Source organism: Thermobia domestica, chromosome 6, assembly GCF_964235325.1.
Source record: "Thermobia domestica chromosome 6, izTheDome1.hap1.1, whole genome shotgun sequence".
In the NCBI taxonomy this organism is placed as follows: Eukaryota; Metazoa; Arthropoda; class Insecta; order Zygentoma; family Lepismatidae; genus Thermobia; species Thermobia domestica.
In genome coordinates, this window is record NC_137459.1 from 35810059 (window position 1) to 35832565 (window position 22507).

Here is a 22507-nt window from a genome sequence, read left to right on the forward strand (position 1 = left end):
CTCCGGTGCCGTCACTTCTCACGATGATAGGCTTCTATTCGCGAAACAAGCTGCATTAGTACGTAAAAGCGGAACTGTAGGGTTCTGGCATTGTTACAAGTATCTGCCAGTTCAGTGTATATTTAACGGACCGGCCAAAATGTAAGGCTGATTTATAACGAAGGTTATCCTCGTTTCTGACCAGAAGAGTTTAGGTAAACACTCATTTTATCTGTCTAGATGTCCAGTCACTACCGAGGGTAGGTTTTAATCTCCAAAATAACATGAACTGCATAAGCAATTTGGTCCAACTCAGTAATTAGTTCTGGTAATGTGTGGAATACCTTAACCGTAATTTAAGCTAGGTAGAATTGGGACCCTGTTGACTCTTATCGGGGGCGGAATCCATTGGTCTGAATCCCAAACGGTGGCTTAACACGTACCATTGGGTCCAGGAGGAAGTACGGGAGTGTCGTACCCATTGGATACGTGTTCGCAGGACCTCTGCACGAGTTTAAACGACATGAAGTAGGCAGGAGTGGGATTTAGTAAGCCCCCTCTGGGACTCCAGGGGCTTCCGGATTTGAGTTAAACTCTGTTGGACTGAAGTAATACCGTGGGATTCAGCATTTTGGTGTTTCAGTACGAAGACGGAATTGAGCTTGGCTTAACGCTCGGGTACCAACACCGCAGATGTTGGTAGATTCCAACTCGCTATGGGAGTATCCTCGTCCCATGTATAACTGGGAGAAACTGGCTTTGGCTTTGCTCGCAATTCGCCTATCTCGTTTCGCTACGGGGATCACATGTTTAATGACAAATAAGGTTTGAGGAAATGCTTTTCAACAGATCGAGCAGTAATCTATCATCAGTGCAAACACAGGGCGGTCTAAAGGTATAATATGCCAGTCTTTAAGATGGGCGGTTGATTGTCCATTCTACTACGGAGAACCAAGTGTAGTAGCACTACTTCAAACACGTCCATTTACAACAAATGAAATCACGTAATCGTTCTAACACAGTTGTGTAGACATCCCTATTGACAGTCTGGACCACATGGAACAAATTCGTGGTACACAATCCCGAAAACACTCTAACCCGGGATCGTACTTCTCTGGCATATTTGCTCTCCGGGTCTAGGTGCCATTGGAACGCCATTATTTTGGTTTCGGGGTCTTACCCATAAAACCATGATTCGACTCATAGACAAGGATCATCTTCCACTTACACACTCCCAGTTTAGAAACGTGAAAACCACTGAGGGACGTTGTGCGATTCTTACTGCATCATTGAATGCTACTTGCAACATTTCGTACGTCTCTGTAGCCGTTTTCCCAAATGTATATCAAAATTTAACACAAATTCTTTTTTCCTTTCGATCATCCATTTCACAAGGCAACACGGCCATTTCACAATATCACACTCCACGCAATTACGTCTCACTTAACACAGCTTGAGTGTACGAATAATTCTACCTCGGGCCGCGGTGGCTCAACAGTAGAGCGTTCACCCCTGATGCATGGGGTTTTCGGTTCGATCTCAGCTTGTGTCAAGTGAGCTTTGTGGTGGACAAACATCGTGTGCGGGTGGGGTTTCTCAGGGTTCTCCCGTTTCCACCCATTTTCTTCATTCCTCCATTTCATTCATTTCTCATCATCGTCTCCTTTAACCTAACCGGTATAATTATGGGACGTAAAACTTAAAGATTTCATTTTGAGCTTACAAGAGAAGTTCGGGAGAAAGCAGTCGCCTGCAGAGAAACTAAGCATGCCATTCGAAAGACCACTTCATGATAAGCAATAAAATGTCTGTATGGTTGAGAACTTTTCGAGAGATTCAACGTTAAATACACGATTTGTACAAACATTTGACGTGTTTGGATTCCGACCAATCAAAGATTATGGGAAGAGGTTTGTACATAGTATGGAACTTCTTCATCCGGACGTACGATGTACCACCGAAGCAATCAAATAAAGTTCGTGTCCACGCTAATGAATCAGTGCCGATCAGCGCGATACATTTGATTGTTTCAATTGGCGTTCCACAAGGCAGGTTACCGAACAGATTGTATACCTTATCAATCACCTGTCGAATTTGCTTTTTGCTTTGGTTATGCGAACTATTTCCTTGATGGATGCAACGCAATTGCAGATATATATAAAGTGTTCGTGGTGCAAGGAAGTCTTTTGCCTGTCATTTCATCATAGGACAGAAGAGCAACAGTGATCAATTTTCATCTCTAATCTATCATTATTGTGAACAGTATAACTACTAATTTTAACTAACAAACCCGTTAGTTACTGCAAAACAGTTTTTTCTGTTACGTCCGATAGATTTCAAGTCGTACGTCATCATTCGTTGCTAATAATACTGTACTTAACGCGTTTAAAATGCACATATACTCATTTTTTCAAATAAACTTCCAAGTTGAATCTCTCAAACAGTTCTCAACCGTACAGAAATTTTATTAACTTGTTGCAATCAGCATGAATTGGTCCTTCAAATTCCATGCTTAGTTTCTTCACAGGCGAGTGCTTTCTTCCCAATTTCCCTTGTTAGGTGTGCGATAGTGCTTTGAAGCCGTCGTGAGGTGTTGCCACATTCATTTGCGGTGAAGATTCCAAGCTGCTATTAATACCTTTTGAGAAAAATGTACAATCTAGAAATTGAATGAACAGCCCTTGTATACGTGCTTAGTATTTGTTTTCTGTGACTATTTATGATAACGATTTCAACTGTATTTTTTTTGTAGTCCCAGATTAAAGAACGTGGACCGAAGTTCAGCTCAGCATCGAGAAGTGACTGTTAATAATGTAACGGTGATTATAACCGAGTATAAACCGAAATTAAAGAAGGCAGTGTCTGATCAATCTGGACAGTCCAGCAGTGCTTCATCAGAGAACGGCAGTCAGTCCGAGTCAAGCACAGATGCGAGAAGTGGTGATTTAGGAACAGATTCCAGAAGTTCATAATGCAGTTCAGTTATCTCTATATGGTTTTTGACTGAATTTGTTGTGGTACCAATTCTATATATATATATATATACATATAAGAACAAGGGAAAGAAGAAAATTTTGTTCTACGTTTTCAAAACTGCAGTACAAAAAGAACATGGTGAATGAAATGCCTTACGTATATGAAGTAATAGAATGTCAAAGGAAGGTAGATGTACATCTTGCCATTTATAGAAAAAAGAGAAGAGCTTCCTCTGTGTATATTTTTTAATTGAGATACTTATTTTAGTTTTTTTTCCCCTACAAGTGAAACACCAAAAGGAGAACTAAAACCGTTGATAGGACAGAACGGTCAGCTTTATGTTCTTTTCGTGTTTTACAATTAACAATGTTCGTGAATAATAATGTAAACGTTTCCAGTGTGTTATATGCTTTCATTATGGATGGTCAAGCCACGAAAGCAGAAGCCAAAGCTTCGGTGATATTCAGAGTATATATGTATAATACAAAATATAAGGAGCAGATTGATTTTGGGGGGATCTTTGGAGATCGGCTCCATTAACACAGGTTTTAATTAGCAATTAATCATAGATTATGTGACCTTCGTACCTATGACTTTATTTTTAATTAAAAATGAAATTTAATCCTTTTTGTTCTATAATCTGTATGATCTATTTTAACTTTTCATTATTAACTAACTTAAGGTTTATATTAATATACATACAAGAGAAGAGTTGTACAGTATGTAAATGTATTTATTTATTTTTTTGCTTGAGAAGGTCCAGCAAGTGTGTAGATATATATAACATAGGATACAGAGACATTTTCGGTATTTGGTAATTGTAATCATAACACTGGATTTTTTAAAATCAAGTTTTAAGTGTTGAATTCAAAGATGGTTGTAATAGAGATTCGACCAGATATGTCAGTAGGAGATGCAGTCATTGGTTCGAAAACTTGAAGTTTCTGATTCCTCAGTGCTCCCTTCAGCTCTTTGCATTAAATAATTAAAATAAGTTGTGTCCATAAAGTGTATCATGTAAATGACTTTCATTATTTCAGTTTATTTTAGATAATGGGTGTATTTGTATGTTTTTATGTGACTTTTTTAAGTTGAGTGAGATGATATCCTTTTTTATTTGTGTCCGTGTTGCTTATTTGTATCAATGAAACCTGATGTAGTACCTATACTATTTGACATATTTATTGACAGTCAATTTGTGATGAACTTATTATTTTAGATAAATAGTGTTTACTTTAGGTTACTGAGATAAAATTATTTCCTTTTTCAGTCAACTAAAAAGAAAAAAAAAATCAACCAGCACAATTCGTTTATTTTATTTTAAGTGTGTGAAATCATAATACGATGTAGGAAATATAACATATCAGATTTATGGAGTGATAATTTTGTAGTGTAACTGTTCCCTTTTAGTTCCATGTAGCCTTTGTTTTGTATCTAATTATCTGTGATAAGTAACTGGGTTGAATTCCAAGGATTGAATTCCGCTTGAACATAATGATTCTAATTGCCTGTCGTATCCTTAATTTTGCAAACAATTTTCTTTTTACGAAGAAAGTAATAATACTATTTTGTTGTAGTTCTTTGTTTAATTTACGATATGATGATGATTTATGATTTGTTTAGGTGTGGAAAAACTTATATAATACGCAGTTGCGGATAATGAATTTTTAATTGTAATTCTAAATTATTTTATAGTTTTTAATACGTATTTAGGCATATGCAAAATATCAGGGAATAAAAGAGTTTCATGCAATGTAATATTCAAAAATATTGTAAAATGATCAAAGTGAAAGGAGCAATTCGCCGTTAGAAATACTGAAAATGCTGATCGCTAAGCTGGGCGGGAATAATGTCCCGTTTTCCTGACGGATGCATTACTACTTGAGCTTCCTGCTATATATTTTGTGTGTTTGTCATTTCTTTCTTTGGCCTCAACTAACCTGATTAGTTCTGGCAATTTTCGCAGAGGCGGGACATTTGAAGTCCCTGTTAGCCAGAGATTTTTTTTTTTTTTTTTTTTTTTTTTTTGTATTTAGCAACATCGTTCAATATGCACTGTTGTTGTATCCAAATAAAATAGTGTGAAATATTATGACATACACAATAAATGTAAGGATGGTTATTCACAACGTAATAAAGAAATTTCAAACTTGTCGTTCACATAATTGCACTACATAAATATACAGGGGGTTACAGAAATATGCCACAATATTTTGATAACAGATTCCTCAGATCAAAATAAGGAAAAAAAAAGTCATATGTTCATGTGCTCAAAAGTGGATAGTTTCTGAGTTACAGGATGCCGAAAACGTGAAACAAGTGAATTTTAAAATTTTTGCTCCACTACTATGGGATATATCGTAGTCGGGTCAAGACATCACTGAGAAACTGGTATGTGAACTATGCAAATATCCATGTTTAAGAATACTCCAGTACTTGCACACCAATTTTTAGAGAGGTAGGTGCAGAGTGATCAAGTACTCCCAAACAGCTTCTCTAAAATGACTGTGTAAATACCGGGAGTTCTGAAAGATGGATATTTGGATAGTTCACATACTAGCTCCTCAGTGATCTTGACCCATCTACGACCTGTTCTATAGTAATGGAACTATGGACCTTTAAAGTTCAATATTTTACGTTTTTGACACCCTATAACTACGAAACTATGCACTTCCGACCACAGGTCCATATGAACTTTTTTTTTTCTTATTTTGATGTGATGAATCTGTTCCCAAAATATTGTGACAAATTTTTGTAACACCCTGTGTATAAAATTTTAAGCGTTCTGTATAATCTTAACGCAATTTATAGTTTACAGTCTAAATTTCATTTTTGCTACATTTCGTAGCACATACGGTACAGATAATTAAAATTGACGATTAATTGAATACTTTGTAGGCCTTGAGATTTACAATAACTGGAAAACACATAGTTTATATTCATATAATAATTTGACTCACCTTTTTATTTGTCTAATATGTTTAATCAGCGCAGCTGAGACACGCAGCATAGTAGATGGCCCTTCTGTTGAATATAAACTACTTAAGGAAATAAGTAGAGCATGATTACAAACAATGACTTGACTTATATTTCTGTGCGTCGCTATTAATTACTGGATTTTTAATGAAGGCTTTCTTCAGCGGCGGTCTTCAAAAAAACCACCTGCTGCTCTAATTAGAAGTAGCAGTTGATGTTCTGAGGTCGCCGCTGAAGAAGATGAAAACCTCCATCTAAAATTATGGTAATTAAATATATCAACGTATAAAAAGGTGAGTCAGGTTGTTACTGCAATCGTACGTTAGTTTAATTTCTTACAAAGTTCATATTTAACTGAAAAATAATTCTGCTGTGCTGCATATATTAACTGCGCCATTATATTTATGTTCAGAGTTGCCAGATCAAGTAGTCTTTGCACACTGTTCGTATTTTCCGAATGCAGTAGTCTCAGAAATCCAATGTAATACAATGTGAAAATTTGGAAGGTGTACAGCGAATATAAGACCCGGTAACTGTAGACAGGAATACAGGACACAGATAACAGTTGCAGCAGATTGTATGTGTTAAATACAAACTGTTTTTAGTGATTTTTACCTAGGGATTTAGAACATGTTCATTTACCTGTATTTTTTAATTCTCTTCCTATTCCCTGTACTTCTTGAAGAGGAACCGCGATGGCTTGATCTGGAAGGCGTCTCCGTACCAAGTTAATCTTCCAAGTGAAGGTGGTATTTATCGATCTATACTTTGTTCTAATGCGGTTTACGGGTTCATTTAGTCTCTGTAAAGTGGGTGCTGGCTACATCGCCTTTTGCACTTATCGAACCTTAGCAGATCATCAGTTTCTTAGAGCCAAATTTGTACGTACAACAAAGTATTAAGAAAAATACAAGGTAGAAAGAAATACATATACGTGAATGAAGATTGTAATAGAAATTGAGACAGCAAACACACGGAACAGAAAATATGTAATACCTAATACCACCCTTGTTGGCGATTAGTTGAAGAGAAGTTCTGAACCATTGAACCGGCACAAAGAAAGGATAACATCATTTCCGATGATTTCACTGCTGTCAACAGGAAAAGTTTTTAACGGTAGAACCATATCGATATCTTAACAGTCATAGAGCCACCTTGTGGGTCAAAATTTACGTATCACTTAGAATTTTTGCCATACATTTTATAAGTTTTGGATAATTTGGCGTCTTGCCATATAATGCGTCTCTATCTGTCCCATATTTTGTAAGTGTTTTGGAATAATTTGGCGTTCCACCATATAATGTTCCCTCTCTTAGGCAAAATTCGGGACGCTGAAAACTTTCGTAAAATTCGGAATATTCCTGCCTAATTCGGAACAAGTTGCAACCCTATTGTAGAGACTTATTTCCACACTATTCGTTAGCCTCGGTGGCTTATCTCGTATTTCGGGGCGTACTTTTACCTGATAAGGGAAACCGAGGTGCTTCGAAATGCAGTGAAAAGGGCATTGAAACTGTGAATGATAAGTTTGAAATATTTGTATTGTATTATTCCTTGTTTAAGTTTTTAAAAAAGAAAACCATCTGAGAAGTATGTGTAGAGATAGTCTGAACCAACATGTAGTGATGAACATACAAACATAACTTTATTATAGAGGCGTGATATGAACTAGTGTCAATTCGTAAATAGAAGGGTTTTTTTCAGTGCATCATATCTTCTAAGTTTCAGCATGGAAAATAAACAATTTACGTATCTTTAGACATGTTAAAAAAAAAAAAAAAAAATCAGGCATTTTGTTTGAAACATCCTTTAGCTCAGCGAAATAATACTCAATTTTGTTTGTAAAATTTATGTTTAATTGAAAGCATAAAATGATGTCTAATACTAATGAATTAGTTTGTATATAATGTTCATTCATTAATACAATGTTACATGGAATCACTATAAGCAAATCAAAAATGTATTATCAGGTTGTTATTATTATTACGTCAATGTAGCTTCAGCTCCTCAGCGTTCTTAGTTTTTGACAGTTTTTGAGATATGTTCCTTCTGTAAAAATCACGTGCAGTGCTTGGATTAGTTTCAATTAACATTTTATTGCACTGAGTGAAATTAATGTCTAGATAAATATCAGAACAAGGTGAACGATTGCAATTTTGAGACACTTGATTTAGTTCTCAGTATGTATATATATATTGATTGATTGAATCGTTACCAGTCATACTTTAGGTTTTCGTTCCCTGCCATCATTTGTACAAATGTCAAAATGTTATGCATCTGAAAGCTATGCAGTTTGTTTCGCCCCTTCTTTGGATGATCTATTTTGTAAGAGCTAGCAAATGAAAAATAAAATCAGTAATTGTGATAGTTATTTCACGGGTTACCAAGTCTCCAAAGAATGTTTGAGCGATATCTCTGATCATCGTGCAATAAGAACATTACTTCATAAATATTTTTTATTTTTAAATGTAAATTTAATCTTGATTGTGATGTGTCTTTACCTGTTGTCGACATTGGTGGTTGTGGAAAGAGGGCAAGTTAATTTCCTATGCAACAGAAAGTAAGAAATTAAAAAAAAAAAAAAAAAAAAAGCACAGTTGTTTACGCAGCTATTACGTGAAGTGCCGTGAAAAAGAAAATTAAGAGTTTAGAGGATAGATAATATTACGCATCCTCAAACAATTTGACTGAACAAGCAGTGAACTTTTGTCTGAAAGCAAGAAATAGCTGATTGGAGCCAATATGCTGATTGCATATCACCAAGCTATAAATTTTCTGGCCGGTCGTTGCTCTTCGTAGATGCCAGGTAGCTTAGGCGTCAGACAATATAATAGTTGATAATAGTATCCTGGGAGTAATTATTGTACAGTAATTACGGGATATTGTATCTCTACATTTACAGCATCCGTATTAGTTAAAATACATTCATTCGAGAGAATATTATTTAAGAGAAAAAAGTTTAATTCAAAATACTTAAAAATACATGTAAAATTATTGTTCCTTCCATGATTTTCAGTTTATTTAACTGGCATAATACAGTTCGAAGCTGATGGGGGGGAAAAGTGACAGAGAATGAAAACTGTTTTAACGAAATTGTACAATACCATAGGTGAAATTACATTATAAATCTATGAGGCACTAAAACATTCACTCGAAGAACAGTATACACAAATTCTACCAAGGTGCCATAGTGACTTAGTTTTAGAGCGTTCACTTCTGGTGCATGGGGTCCCGGGTTCGATCCCAGCTCGCGCCAAGTGAACTTTGTGGAGGACAAACACCGTGCGTGGGTTTTCTCATGGTCCTCCCACTTTGTTCATTCCACTATTTCCTTCATTTCTCATCATCACAGTCTCCTTTAGCCTACGCGGCATAAGCGTCGGACGTCAAACTTAAAGATTTCATTTAATTTAAAAATATACTAAATTCAGAAACTATTCTAACAAATATATCTACCTTTATTCTCTGTCATAAACTGGTAGTAAGTGAAAAGATACAAATAAATGACTAACAAATGAGTTATAGAAAATATTAAAATACTGTCTCATGTTTATGCCGTTTAAGATTTTTTTTAAATGACAAATTCAAATAAACTATAATCAAATGCTGAAGAAAACAAAAGTATCCAGAGGAGATTCTATACACGATGCTCCCCTAAAACCCAGCCACACGGCGTGATCTAAAGCAGCGTAATGTATAACAGTGTGTGTCTGCTGTAGTCTTCCATTCTGTCTGCACTCCATGTAAATAGTATGTTGTGTGACGTTATTGTAGATGAGATTTTTTTTTAATGAGGAATCAGAAGTTTCATGTTTTCTTTTCTCGCCTTTATCCATTGTGTTCATATGTATTTGTTTTTATGACGATTAAAAACAAAAGTGTTTGTTTATATAACGGAAGGCTCGTAATTACTTGGATTTTACTGTGCGTGTATTATTCATACCATAATCTGTATATAACGTTTCAGTGACCTTTCATATAGTTGAGTGATTTAAAAAAATGGGTACTCAATAGTAGACAGAAAATATTTACAAAATTACGCAATATTTTATTATATATGGTATTCAGACGAAACAAATTCATTAATTTCATATTAAGCTTAAACAGATCATAGTATGACTGTTCAGTGATGTTCACTTAGACATTTTGGAAACACTCAATAGTTACAGATTGTGTCATCGTAGGTATTTTGCCCTGTCGTAGATTGAAAAACTTCGTGCGCCACTGTCGCATGCGAAATCCTTTTCTCGACTTTTTTTTAATACTTTGTATCAACTGTAGCCTCTTTTGCCTTTGCGTCTTTTTCTTTCCACCGTAACTTCTACATCCCGAAACACAAAATCGTACCGCTTCCAACTTTCGCTAGTGTTTAGGACAATATTTCAATTCTCGCTGGAAGCATTTTCAAGTGCACGCGTGATGCAAGTGCCACCACATTTTTCAATCCAGTTTTTTTTTTCTCAATAAATGGTCCAACCAGTTTCTCTTTGTAACAATTACATCACAAATTGATCTTGTCACCTCTGCTATTCCTAATACTTCCTCATTCTCTTCTGTTCAACCAAATTAATATTCTCCATTCTTCTTCACACCCACATTTTAGTTTCCAATCTTCGTCACCTTTATATAGTGTTCATGTTTCTCCATCACAGAGTACATTACTCTACACGAAATATGATATATAGTATTGTCTGACCCACAAAACATACTTGCTTTTAAATTCTTGCATCATTCCTATCTTTGCTTTTATTTTACGTTCCTCCATCATATATTCAATAATAATACTACCTAGGTACCGAAAACTAGTCAGCCATTCTAGTTCTTCCCCTCTCCTGCTTCTATATTTGATCCTGACTGCTCCAATTAAATCACAGTTGCTTTTATTTCTGACGTTTATTTTCATCCCAAGTTCTTCGAAGCTTTTCCTCAAGTTTTCTAACATATTATTATTATTATTTTCCGCAACAAGCGCAGTGTCACCTACGAGCCTTGTACATCTAATCCTTCTACCTCCTTCCAAAATACCGTCCTCCTTATGTAAATCCTATTTCAGTATCTTTTTTTTTTTTAAGATTGATATTAAATAACATAGGTAAGAGGCAACAGCCCCTGCGAATTGCAGTCTCCTGTCATTTCTTCCTCTATTCTAATACTTTATGACTGTTCGATCATTGGATTCCAACTCAACCTCTTCTAGAACTCTTTTTATCAACTATGCCCAGTTCACCCAGTCAGAAGCTTTTTCTAGATCAACAAACACCACCACCTTTTTTTCCCCTTTTCTACGAACCTTTCATCGCTTACTCTTACCAAGTCAATAGCATCTCGAAATTCAAAATCATACTTTGTACTCTTGTGGACTGGGTGTCCTTACTCTTCCTAGACCCCAATTGTTCATCCTCAGATTCGTTATTTGTTCTTGCAGTATTCTGTTCAGTATTCGGAGCATAATGTTTGCTGAATGGGGTATGAAACTAATAGTTTTGTAGTCCTCATATTTCGAGGTTCAATTTTTTAGTCAATGATATCATTGTAGTCTTCAAGGAATTTTTGGGCCAATCTCCCGTTTCATATTTCAATACAGACTCGGAACAGTTGTTTCACTATTGTCCCTTATTCTTATTGTTTAGGTATGCTATTTTCCCAGTTTTTTTTTTTTTTTTTTTCACTCCTCATCTCGAATGTGGCTTTTTCAAATTCGTCTCGAAGTATTGTAAACTGTTTATCCTCCTCATTATGTTTTCTTTTTCAACATAATATTTCATCAGAACTGCCTGACTGTCACTCCATATTCCTAAGCCAATCATTACAAAGCACAAGACATTTCGAAAGTTATATTGAATTAGTAATTTTAATTTATTGTGTTTTCCTAGAATACTTCCGTTCGAAATCTGAATCCAGCCTAAGTTACATCAAGTGAAAATTGTGGATGCACGATGTCTGGATGAGTTTCCCGCTTGTGATATAAAGATGAATACCATATGCTCCTGGTGGTAGTTACTGGTAACAGTTTACCATTATTGTTTAATTACATGCTTTAATTTGAGGTACTCAAATGTAAAATGCTTGTTTTATAATTTTTCTGAAATTGGTAGTGTTCTCTTGCTAACAGGCTTATTGGTAGCCATTGCCGCATCTGTGATTAACATTTATATTAAATAATGACGTAAAAATGTTTTTTTACACATTAGCAGAAAGTGAACAAATCAGAAATTTGGTATTTTCGGGGACCAAGATAATATGCATATGCAATTTGATTGTCTTATCACTATTTGATTTTTGCTTATACTGTACTTTGAAAACTGGAAAATGAATTTTAAAAATGCTCATGAGTTTTCCACAGCGAAATTTTGTGCAATGGCTATCGTAATGTAACTTTTTTTTTTCTTTTTAATTGTTTATAACTGCATTAATAGTCAATTCGGATTATTACTGGAACATTTTTTTTTTTTTCAGTAACTGTATGTGACTTATGTTCTATCTGATTTGTGAGTATAGCTTATGAATTGAATAATTCTTGACCAGCATTTACGAACAGAAATGATCTTCTGAATGACAAATGTATAACGAAGGAATGTTTCTGATCTGAGACATGCACGAAGTTGTTAAACTTTTTTTTGTTTTCCATGTTAGTGGTAATTTTATTTTGTTATTTTTTCACATATATAGATATATATATATATATTTCTCTCATGAAGTATTTGTCAGAGCTTGTATTTTTTTCTGGGTGTGTGTGAGTGTGTGTATTTCAAAGAGAGTAGTAAGTACGTTATTTTATTCATAATTATGCGTTTTACAACGTACTACTTGCAAATGTTCAAGAATGTACCTTAGAATAGATTTAGGAGCCGAAATATTTATTTATGAAAATCCTTAACATATATATTTTAGTATGACCTTGCCAATTCAAATATAATGGTATTAAACTTGTATATCTGTGCCAGTTCAATCTTTTTTATGCAAATGAATTTTTTTAAATATATATATGTATGTATTTATATTCTGTCACTGCGTACAGCAAAAGTCCATGTCTTTTGGTCTGTCAGTGTGTGTGTGTGTGTGTGTGTGTGTGTGCATTAACTACCGTGTTTACTCTCGTAATAGTCACACCTTTTGTCCAGTTTTTTAATGCGAAAATTTAACTGCGACAATTATGCAAGGAAAACTGGCATTCAATTATCGCTATGATCAAAACAGTTTCGAATTTTGATACATACAGCATTGTGTCAACATAAAATCGAGGGTGGAAGTAGGTTGCTAGATCTCTGTTGACAGATGGTTCACGATATTACGTATCAGTAAACACGAAACGTTCTTTTGCTCGGATTCGCGCAAGATAAAAATTCCGAAGGAACTCTCGTTCACAAAGACAAAAATCAGTAAACTGCGACTTTTGTGCGAGGAAATTTTCCGGTGAATATTTTTTACTTCAAACTTAAGATGCGACTATTACGCAAGTAAACACGGTATAGGTAACTGTTCAGGTATTTTTGTTAACGACAAAATGAATACGGCATACCTTTTCTTTTTCTCGTTACTGACTTTATTTTCTATGCAGCAAAATCAATATTTTTAGAACGCAAGTTCTAATGCATTTTGTTATTGTTGTTAAAAGTGTGAAAAAAAAAATGTATATGTATATATCAAGAAATAATCATTTGTTAAGTGTATATAGTGATGACACCATTTTCCTAAATGTTTTATTTGACGAACTACACCCAAATGGGACTTCTTAGTTTGATTTTTTTTATCTTGAAAATTGATACACGTTGTGTTTCAGTAGTGAGTTACTAAAAAGCCATGCAAGATACTGGACTTTTGGCCAGTAACCTAAACAGTGGAAAGTGGCGAAACAATTGTGATTTTATTTTAATAAAGGAAAACCAAGATTACATCAGATGAAACACGTTGATAAGTGAAAACTAGGAACTACGAAGTAAAAAGACAATGGTGATTTGAAAGTGTGTGTGTGTGTGTATCGGATGTGTCTTATTCTAATGGTCAGAAATTGGCTAAATGCTGCCAGGGCCACATGAACTTATACTCAAGATTTTGTGGGATTTTTTTTTTTTTTTTTTTTTTTAAAGACGTCTCAAAGTAGGAAACTTTTGGGTCGAAGATGTCACAGAGACGAGTTTTTAACCCAAATATCTTGGGACTGTACGTTCTATTCTATTTAAGTGTAGACAATATATATAGAAACAGTTGATTGTATGGAGTACAAGATTTGTAACATGTGTTTTCTTAAAAGAGTATAGATAATGTATGAGTGTTCTTTTTTTTCTTTAAGTACTTCCATACGTCATTCGTTTATACGAATTGCTTCGTACTGATAGAACTACGTTTCTCGATTTTTCTCTCTCTCCTACTCTTCCTCTCTCTCTCTTTCTCCCTTTCTCATGTAGTGTAAAATATTATAAATTCTTTAAATTAGAAGCAGCGCATACTCTTAAATGCATATCTGTTGTATCTTAATATAAATAATGATGTACATGTTTATATTTGAATTCAATTGAAGCCGGTAGATAACTCTACATGTCGTAAGTAAAATCTCTCATTCATCGTTCCTATAGAATTTACTCTTTTTTTTGTGTAATATCTTGTATGAGTGTTTTTATTTATTTGTTCCGTAGAACATATGGTTCCCAAAATATATGGGGTTGAATATTTTTTCAGACGTGTTTCCTCTGTAGCTATGTGGATACTACTCAATGTTGATTGACCCTAGTAAAGAGTGCTTTTGGTGAGTACAAAAAAAAAGAATTAAAAAAAAAAAGTATTAGACAATGGGAAATTGAGGCTCAGTAAATAAGGTTTTTATGTAAAATAAAACTTATTCTGAAATGTTGTAACTAATAATAGTATGTTCGTAGATTCCATCAGTTCATCTAGTTTTCATCACATAGTTGTAATAAGAACACACATTTACATACTTATATATATAGGTATATGAAGTATAAATATATTCCTGTAGATAGTGCTTGGTACGTGAAGTGTGTGTGTGTGTGTTCATCGCATTGGATACTTGTATGGTTGTATGAAACAAAAAATAACGTGGGTAGTTTCAAATTTATTGTAATATAACGAGGTTTTTTAGTTTTGAATAGATTTCAAAATTGCCATCTTAACGTATTTAGTTGGGTGTAGACTTTTAATGTAAGGCATACGATGGGAGTGAGTGTGTGTCCCCTGTTATTTGCTCACATTATGTCAAAAGTCTCTCCAATATTAAATTGGTCATCAGCTTGTAGAGGGTGTGTAACTAACATTGTTCAAATGCTACACATTTTCAGTCCAGTGAGCGTAATATATTGAAGTTCAAAAAGTTTACTTGTAAAATAAACACACGAACGTAGCAGGCGTTGTGTCTGTCTCTATACATATAGTTCGTGCTATATCTTAAATTCAGTGGAATTTCGGAATTTTGTAGCATTGTTTTCCCGCAGATCAGAACGTTAAATACAGAGTGTTACAATATTTTGGGGGCAGATTCTTCAAATCAAAATAAGAAAAAAGTTCATGTGGCTCAAAAGTGGATAGTTTCGGAGTTATATAATGCGAAAACATGAAACAGGCGAACTTTAAAAGAATGCTCCAATATTTGCATACTAATTTTTGGACAAGTAGGAGGAAAGTGATCAAGTACTTCCAAACAGCCTCTCTAAAAGCAATTGTGCAAGTACCGGAGGTTCTGAAAGATGGATATTCGTATAGTTCACATACTAGTTCCTCAGTGATATCTTGACCGGACTACGATCGGTCCTATAGTAGTGGAACTATGGACCTTTAAAGTTTTTTTTTTTATTTCTTCACGTTTTCGGCACTCTGTAACTACGAAACTATGCACTTCCAACCACAAGTCCATATGAAGTTTTTTCTTATTTTGATCAGGCATCTGTTCCCACAGTATTATGACAAGTTTTTCTAACACCCTGTATATTTGCCATTAATGTGCATAGTCTTAAGCTCAACTCCCGCTTAAGACAAAAAGTTTCTCGAGTGTACACTCACTATTGTAAGGCAAGTGGAAAGCTAGAATCGTTTTCTAGGGAATCTCGGTTTCAAAAAAGCGGAATTAATGCTAATTGGAGTCGATGCTGTGAGTACACAGTACCCTGCCAAAAGTTGGAACTTTCTGCTTATCTCAAGCTTGATAAATACTTTGCTTCTGAGATACGTACTCTCGGAATAAGTACAAAATAACTGATATTGACTATGCCTAATTTTTTCCAAGTGTAATACGATATCAATATGCAGGCGGGAAGGGGAGGGGGGGTCAAAGCGTGAAGTTTCTGTTTCGATGCATGCCAGGTCATGTTAGTTTGTGACGGATAAATATCTTATTCGTGTGTGTCCTCGGGGTTCTCCCATTTCCTCTCAGATTCTTACATCACCAATTCTTTCATTAATCATCCGTTTTCTTTAGTCCACTGGGCATAGTCGTATGGCATAAAATCAAAAGAAGAAAGCTAATAAATCAGTATCTCTCAGAACAGCTGGTGCAGTTGCCAACAAACGTTAGTATCCCCCTATACGATTTAACTTATCAGTAACTGCACAAATGCAGTACATTCTATAATGTGACCGTGCGCTACTCCTCCCCCCCTCACCTCATCCAATAATCTGGCGTTTTGTGGTGCTCTTTAGGAGCGTGGAGAGGCCATGCTTTCACTAGATGGGTGAGTACCTGCCGAGTTAGTTAAAATACAACATATAACCGTCATGTACTTTTCTGTTATACGGTACAACCTGGGGCCTGTTTTTCAAAACTACTAGTGTCGAATGATTCAAAATAAATTATTTTACAATATTGTATATACCATGAAATCATGACAAATTATAAGCACCAGCATTAGTTTTTAATGTAACATTTACTATTATTCTAGAATTTATACTTTGTGAGATTTTACAACGTGTAAAAAATAATTTACAAGACTTGTTGCTTTCAGAAATAGGCCTTTGGTCTAGTATGCGCCGGGTGAGTGAGAACATGCTCCAAACTAGCTCTATGGCCTATGGAACCCAGAAAATCAATGCTGCATTCACAAAAGCTCTCCATTGACTTGCTGTAAAACTATGAGTAAATATTTCTTTTAACTATTCAAATTAGCTATTCGTTCTATAATTTTTAAGAAGAGAAAAAATATATAAAAGGGATATCGAATTTTATTTTTAATTCCTTCACTCCCCGTAGCGCCGATCCTGTATATCAACGACGAAATTTTCTGGGGCATGTAGACAGATTCGAGTTCATAGTTACTGAAATTACGTGAAGAAGCTACAAGGAATACGTTAGTTAAAAGAACTGGAATGAAAACTAGCAAATACCTCATATTTGCTTTCATTTCTCAATGGATTAATTTCCAACCATCAATGTACACAGTTGAATTAGTAGATTTTACGCGTAATAGTAAAGTAAAATGGAATGAAGTAACTCATATAATTTGAATAACAGTTTACAATCGTGCCTTAGTGTTTCAGTTTTGACATTTTGAGTTTTCAATTGGTATATTACAGTTGGATTGAAATGATACTGTATATTTTTCTCCAATTGTAATGTTATACACTCAAGACAGATGGGTAAGCGTGTTATTTAAATATGATGAGTACAGTTCCAACTGGTTAGAACAAAAAATATAGGAGTAACCGTTTATTCTGTATTATTGGTTTGGTAAGCCAGGTACAGAAGTAATGAAAGTTGAAGTGACCACACTCACTTGTAAAAACAAAAAAGTCTTATTTAACCAGATCCAAGAGCAGAGACTTTAGTTTATAATTGATTCAGTAAAGTATCTTGTGAAGTAATATAAAGTAAAGACTTCTTATTACTCTAAAAACAGATGTTTAGTATGTGTAAGATCAGTTTGGATAGATGTGAACGGTGGCTACTTGAACCTAATCTAAGAAAAATCATTACATTGTTTTTCACTGGATCATTTGAAGGTAAAATATAGGAGGTTTGAAGGAAATATTTAGCATTTCTGACATGCCCACACCATCCAATCAGTGGCGCGAGAGTAAAATTTTCGTAACCCTTGTCCATTGTTATGTACTTTTGTAAAGATTTTTTTTTTTCTTAAAAGTGTTACCAGAAAATTATAAAAAGCAGAGCTTGCAAATTACACAAAGTAAGAATTATATTTTAACATGTCATGTGTACTTAATCAAGAGTAGCATTATTTCTACAATTGCAATGATATTTATAATAAAAGGACATATTTGAATCACAAGAACATTGGTAAAGTGATATAATGGAATATACATTCTTGTGTTTGCATTTCGAACCGTTTAATTTTTGTGAAAAAGTACTTTCTTGTTCTTTTTATCCTTTTAAAGATCTTGGTTTGTTGTTAATTTTATTGCTGTTTGTTAGAAAATACCACTTAAAAAAAAATAATAGCAAATAACTGGCAGTGTTAAATTACTTCTTCTGGCTAGTTAAAGTCATGTACCCGAGAGACGAAGATTTATGAAGATTCTTGTTCTATCTTGAAAATCGATGATCCAGATTTTCTTTCACGAAAGTACTTTTCACAGCAAAATGACATCATAATATTAAGATAAGGGAAACATTTTAAGTTATTTGAAACAAGTTGATAGAAATAACACAGTACCGTTGCCAGTAAAAGAGTATTCTTTGTGTTCTTTTATTGTGAAAAACGTGAATGAATTTAACTATGATTTTCGTTTTGTAGAAGACGGAGTTTTTGCATAACTTACCTGAAACTGTACACAGTATAGACAATTGCTTCCGAAATTATAAACTAGGGAACATATGAGAGGAAAGTATGCATATTTGCTGGCGACTGTACAAAACTTATGTGAAATGTAAAGGGACTTATTTTCTTCTGTAGTGGATGGTTAGTGTGTTTATGAAAAAAAAAATTAAAAAAATGGCCTTGTATATTGTATTTGAAGTAATAGTTCTAATTTCTTGTATTATAACTTTGTGACTTGGGAAGTGTTAAGAAAAGATGGTGTTGGTAGAATGGAGCCCAGAGAGTACGTTGTAGGTCATGTATTAGAATATTAAATACCAGGAAACCCAGTGAAAAAGAGCCGTTTTATGTAGAGTGTGTGTGCTCTGTACTGAATGTGTGTGAGTGTCTGACTTTGTATGAAATACATAGTCTTTTGTACCTTTTTGTTTTTTATGTACAGTATCAGTACCTTCCTGTCCTGTCGTACCATATGAAGAACCTTATAAAAAGATGTGTTCATTTGAAATCAACTAACTGCGATGTAGAACCTAATTTTTAATATATACATATTTAAAACCCACGCATATATATATACTGTTTTGTAATTGTATATTCCAGTTATGAGGGGGTGTCAAAGAGTTCGTGCAATCACCTATAGAGCGTCCCACTCTTAGATTGCAGTACAGAGTAAATGGAGCGCGCTGTTGCAACATTTCTTCCGCCGAAATAACAGTCTAACAATTGTGTTAGATTTTTTTTCTGATGGTTTATAAATCGTTGCAATGAAATTTTGATAGAAGCAATACGAAATCGAGAGAACGTATGAAACGAATTGAAAACATATGATTGAAATAAATGGCAGGCTAAACAATTCTAAACACAAATTTCCTGCACCGATTGTGCGGCAAACTAAGGAATAGCAATGGGTAAGATACTGCTACTGAAGTTGGATAAGAGTGAAAACTGGAGTAGGGTGATAGTGATAAGTGACGAGAAAATGTGACGTACGAGAACTCTCATTCGTCTGTGTACGCAAAATATTCGCTAATCCAATTCCGTTTGTCAAACAAGTTACATCATAAAGTATATTGTGAAGGCGGCGGCTTCCCACTTCTAATGTGTAAGATTGTATCATGAAGTACGTGATAGAGGATATTGTGGCAGGAAAAAGAGAGAGGGGACGAAAAGAGACTACAATTACTGGACGATATCAAAATAGAAAAATCATGCGTGAAGACGAAGAAGTTAACCGAAGACCGTGGATCATGGAAGCTTCTGAGTTGCAGCAAGTGGTCTGCCAATAAAATATGATGACGATGATGATGATGATGATGACAAATGCAATGGTGAAATGGGAACTGAACCTCCCTAGTTTCTATACTCACTTCTGACACCTCAGACACACAATATCAGTCTGGAAACAGAAGAAGAATGAAAATAAACCCCATTATATCCGTTCTAAACAAACGCGTAAGTTGTGACTTTAAATCACGTATAGTGACAGCCAACAAGATACAAGTCATTGCGTGAGGAAACAAAACCAAACAGAATTATCAAACCCTGCTTCCTAAAGAAGCATTGGGGGGGGGGAGAGAATAAAGAGGCCTTTCATTCTGCTTTGTGAGCTCATAAAGTTATTTGTTATGAACGCTTTTGTCATTTTCATCTGTGTATTCAAAGTAAATAAGAGAAGTGGAATTGCAAACGAAACCAACTTTTATTGTCAAAATTGTCAGCATCTGAAACAGCATTAAGGACTACATGCGAACCATAAATGAATCAATTACAAAACTAATAACTTTTTAACACCAGGAATGAAGAGATTTATTATTAATAGATATTTGTCATATTATATATATATATATATATATATATATATATATATATATATATATATATATATATATATATATATATGTCTCTGTGTGTGTGTGTGCTTGCGTGCGTGCAACTCAAGGGAAGCAAGCGAAGTAAGTAGTGGAACGTAAGATTGAGTGGAGTTGACACAATGTTTATCGTAGGTAAGGTCCAGGATTCGATTTTGCGAATATGCTTCTGTTAAGCAGTAGGTTCGTGCTCGCATACCATCAACAGTAAACACTCATCGTTATAGCACAATACTCTATATCAGTAACTTTAAAACAAACATTATAAGGAAAATAGCATCGGCAAGATTTATCACTGCTTTTCTTCTGGTCAGATGCGCGCGCTTTGGAAAGTTGATGCTTAACACTAAAAGTCATAAAATCTAAATGAAGAAAGATATTGACCTGCGAATTGTTTTAAAAATAATTTCAATCTTTTCTCAATATTTTTCTCTCTTTTCACCCCCACCTAACCTGAAAAACAAAAAAGTTTCTCACTAGTCAACTTTTTAGATATTGCATTGCAATAGTATATGCACTTTCTCTTATATTTTATTTTTTATTTTAAAATTCAAAAAGTTTTTTTGAATGCAAACTTTTCCAACATTGGCAACAAATATGGTGTTAATAGCTGTATAAGTTTCAACGTTGTATCTCTTAGAGTTCCGAACTTATGGCGTGATACATTTAACGCGACGTTAGAATTTGCCATTAGCAAGATTACACTCTTTCAATTTATTTCAATATTTGAAAATTCTTCTCGATGTGAGAAAAACAGATTATTTGATATAGAGAATACAATGTTCTACAATAATTTATTCATACCTAGTAAAATAAACTATCTCCAAAATTCAGGCTAAGTTTGGCAACAATGGGCATAAGGAAAAGCATTGCCATTTACTCCTGTACTGCTATCTAAGGGTGGGACGCTCTATAGAAGAAATCCACTCGGGAGGACACCATGATGGTGTTAGCTCTCCTCTATGTAGTCACCGTGCCTAGCAACTCATCTTTGCCAGCGGTTTTTCACTTTCCGTAAGCCCGTTTTGTAAAAGTCCGTAATTTGACTTTGAAAACACCGTTCAACCTCAGAAATGACGTCATCTCTACTGTCAAAATGGCATGCTTTGAGTAGACGCTTCATCTCTGGGAAAAGAAAGAAGTCACTTGATGCTAGGTCCGGTAATTAGGGGAGATGGGGCAATATTTCATATCCTAATTCCATTGCCTTCATCATGGATGCATGGGCAAAATGAGCTGGTGTATTTATTGTCTGCCAACAGACGTTTTTGTGACCGATCCACGACATCTCTTCTTCAGTTCATAAGGAATATTCACGACCAAATCAAAAACTTACCTTTTTAATCATGTACGTCATACTTGTTGATTTGATATGTGCTGATAAAAATTGCTTTAAGTTTTTTTTTTTTTTTTGGTAGAAATAAAAATTTCTTGCTCAATCTTTTGTTCGATGATGATGATCTGTATTGGACTGCATCAGAACGTGAACACAAGTATTACAAATTATTTGACTACAAAAAGTTTAAAAAAAAAAAAAAAAAAACCGCTAAAAGCACATGATTAAAAATGAAAAGGCGTTCCTTTTTGGCATAACATGGATATTCCGTATCACAATGTGATAGGCATCCGTCTAGGAGTGTAGACGCCCTTTCTTACAGCGTTTGCCTGTTACACACTGCTGCTTTTTTAAAATTTTTAAATGATAATCTGAATTTAAAAAAAAAAAATATATATATTGAAAATCGCACATCTTGAAAGTGGACACTCTTATATATGCTTAGAAACATTATAATGAAAACATGTCTGTACTCATTAATATATATGTTGCTAATTTCAGGACATTCAAGACAGTAAAAAAGTTTTTTCCTTGCTTGGCTAAATACAGTAGGCTTCCGACAATTGAGGCTAATGAGGCGAAATGACAGGCCGGAGTTTTATAATTCTCACTGCCTACCCCACCCCTATACTATCAGAAACATAAAATTTATA

At 34.6% G+C, this 22507-nt stretch overlaps 2 protein-coding genes across 3 annotated transcripts in view; one reads left to right on the top strand and one right to left on the bottom strand.

The window, feature by feature from the left end:
- RYBP (ring and YY1 binding protein) overlaps positions 1-19071 on the top strand; it is a 54028-nt gene extending 34957 nt beyond the window's left edge. For both annotated transcript variants that reach the window (XM_081761500.1, XM_081761501.1), the window contains exon 4: positions 2732-19071. In XM_081761500.1, coding sequence (XP_081617626.1) covers positions 2732-2951 — 220 coding nt within the window. In that variant the 3' untranslated portion in view covers positions 2952-19071. The remainder of the gene's footprint in view (positions 1-2731) is intronic.
- Positions 1-22507, bottom strand: part of LOC145687934 (uncharacterized) — a 196919-nt gene that overhangs the window by 145794 nt on the left and 28618 nt on the right. The window lies entirely within an intron of this gene.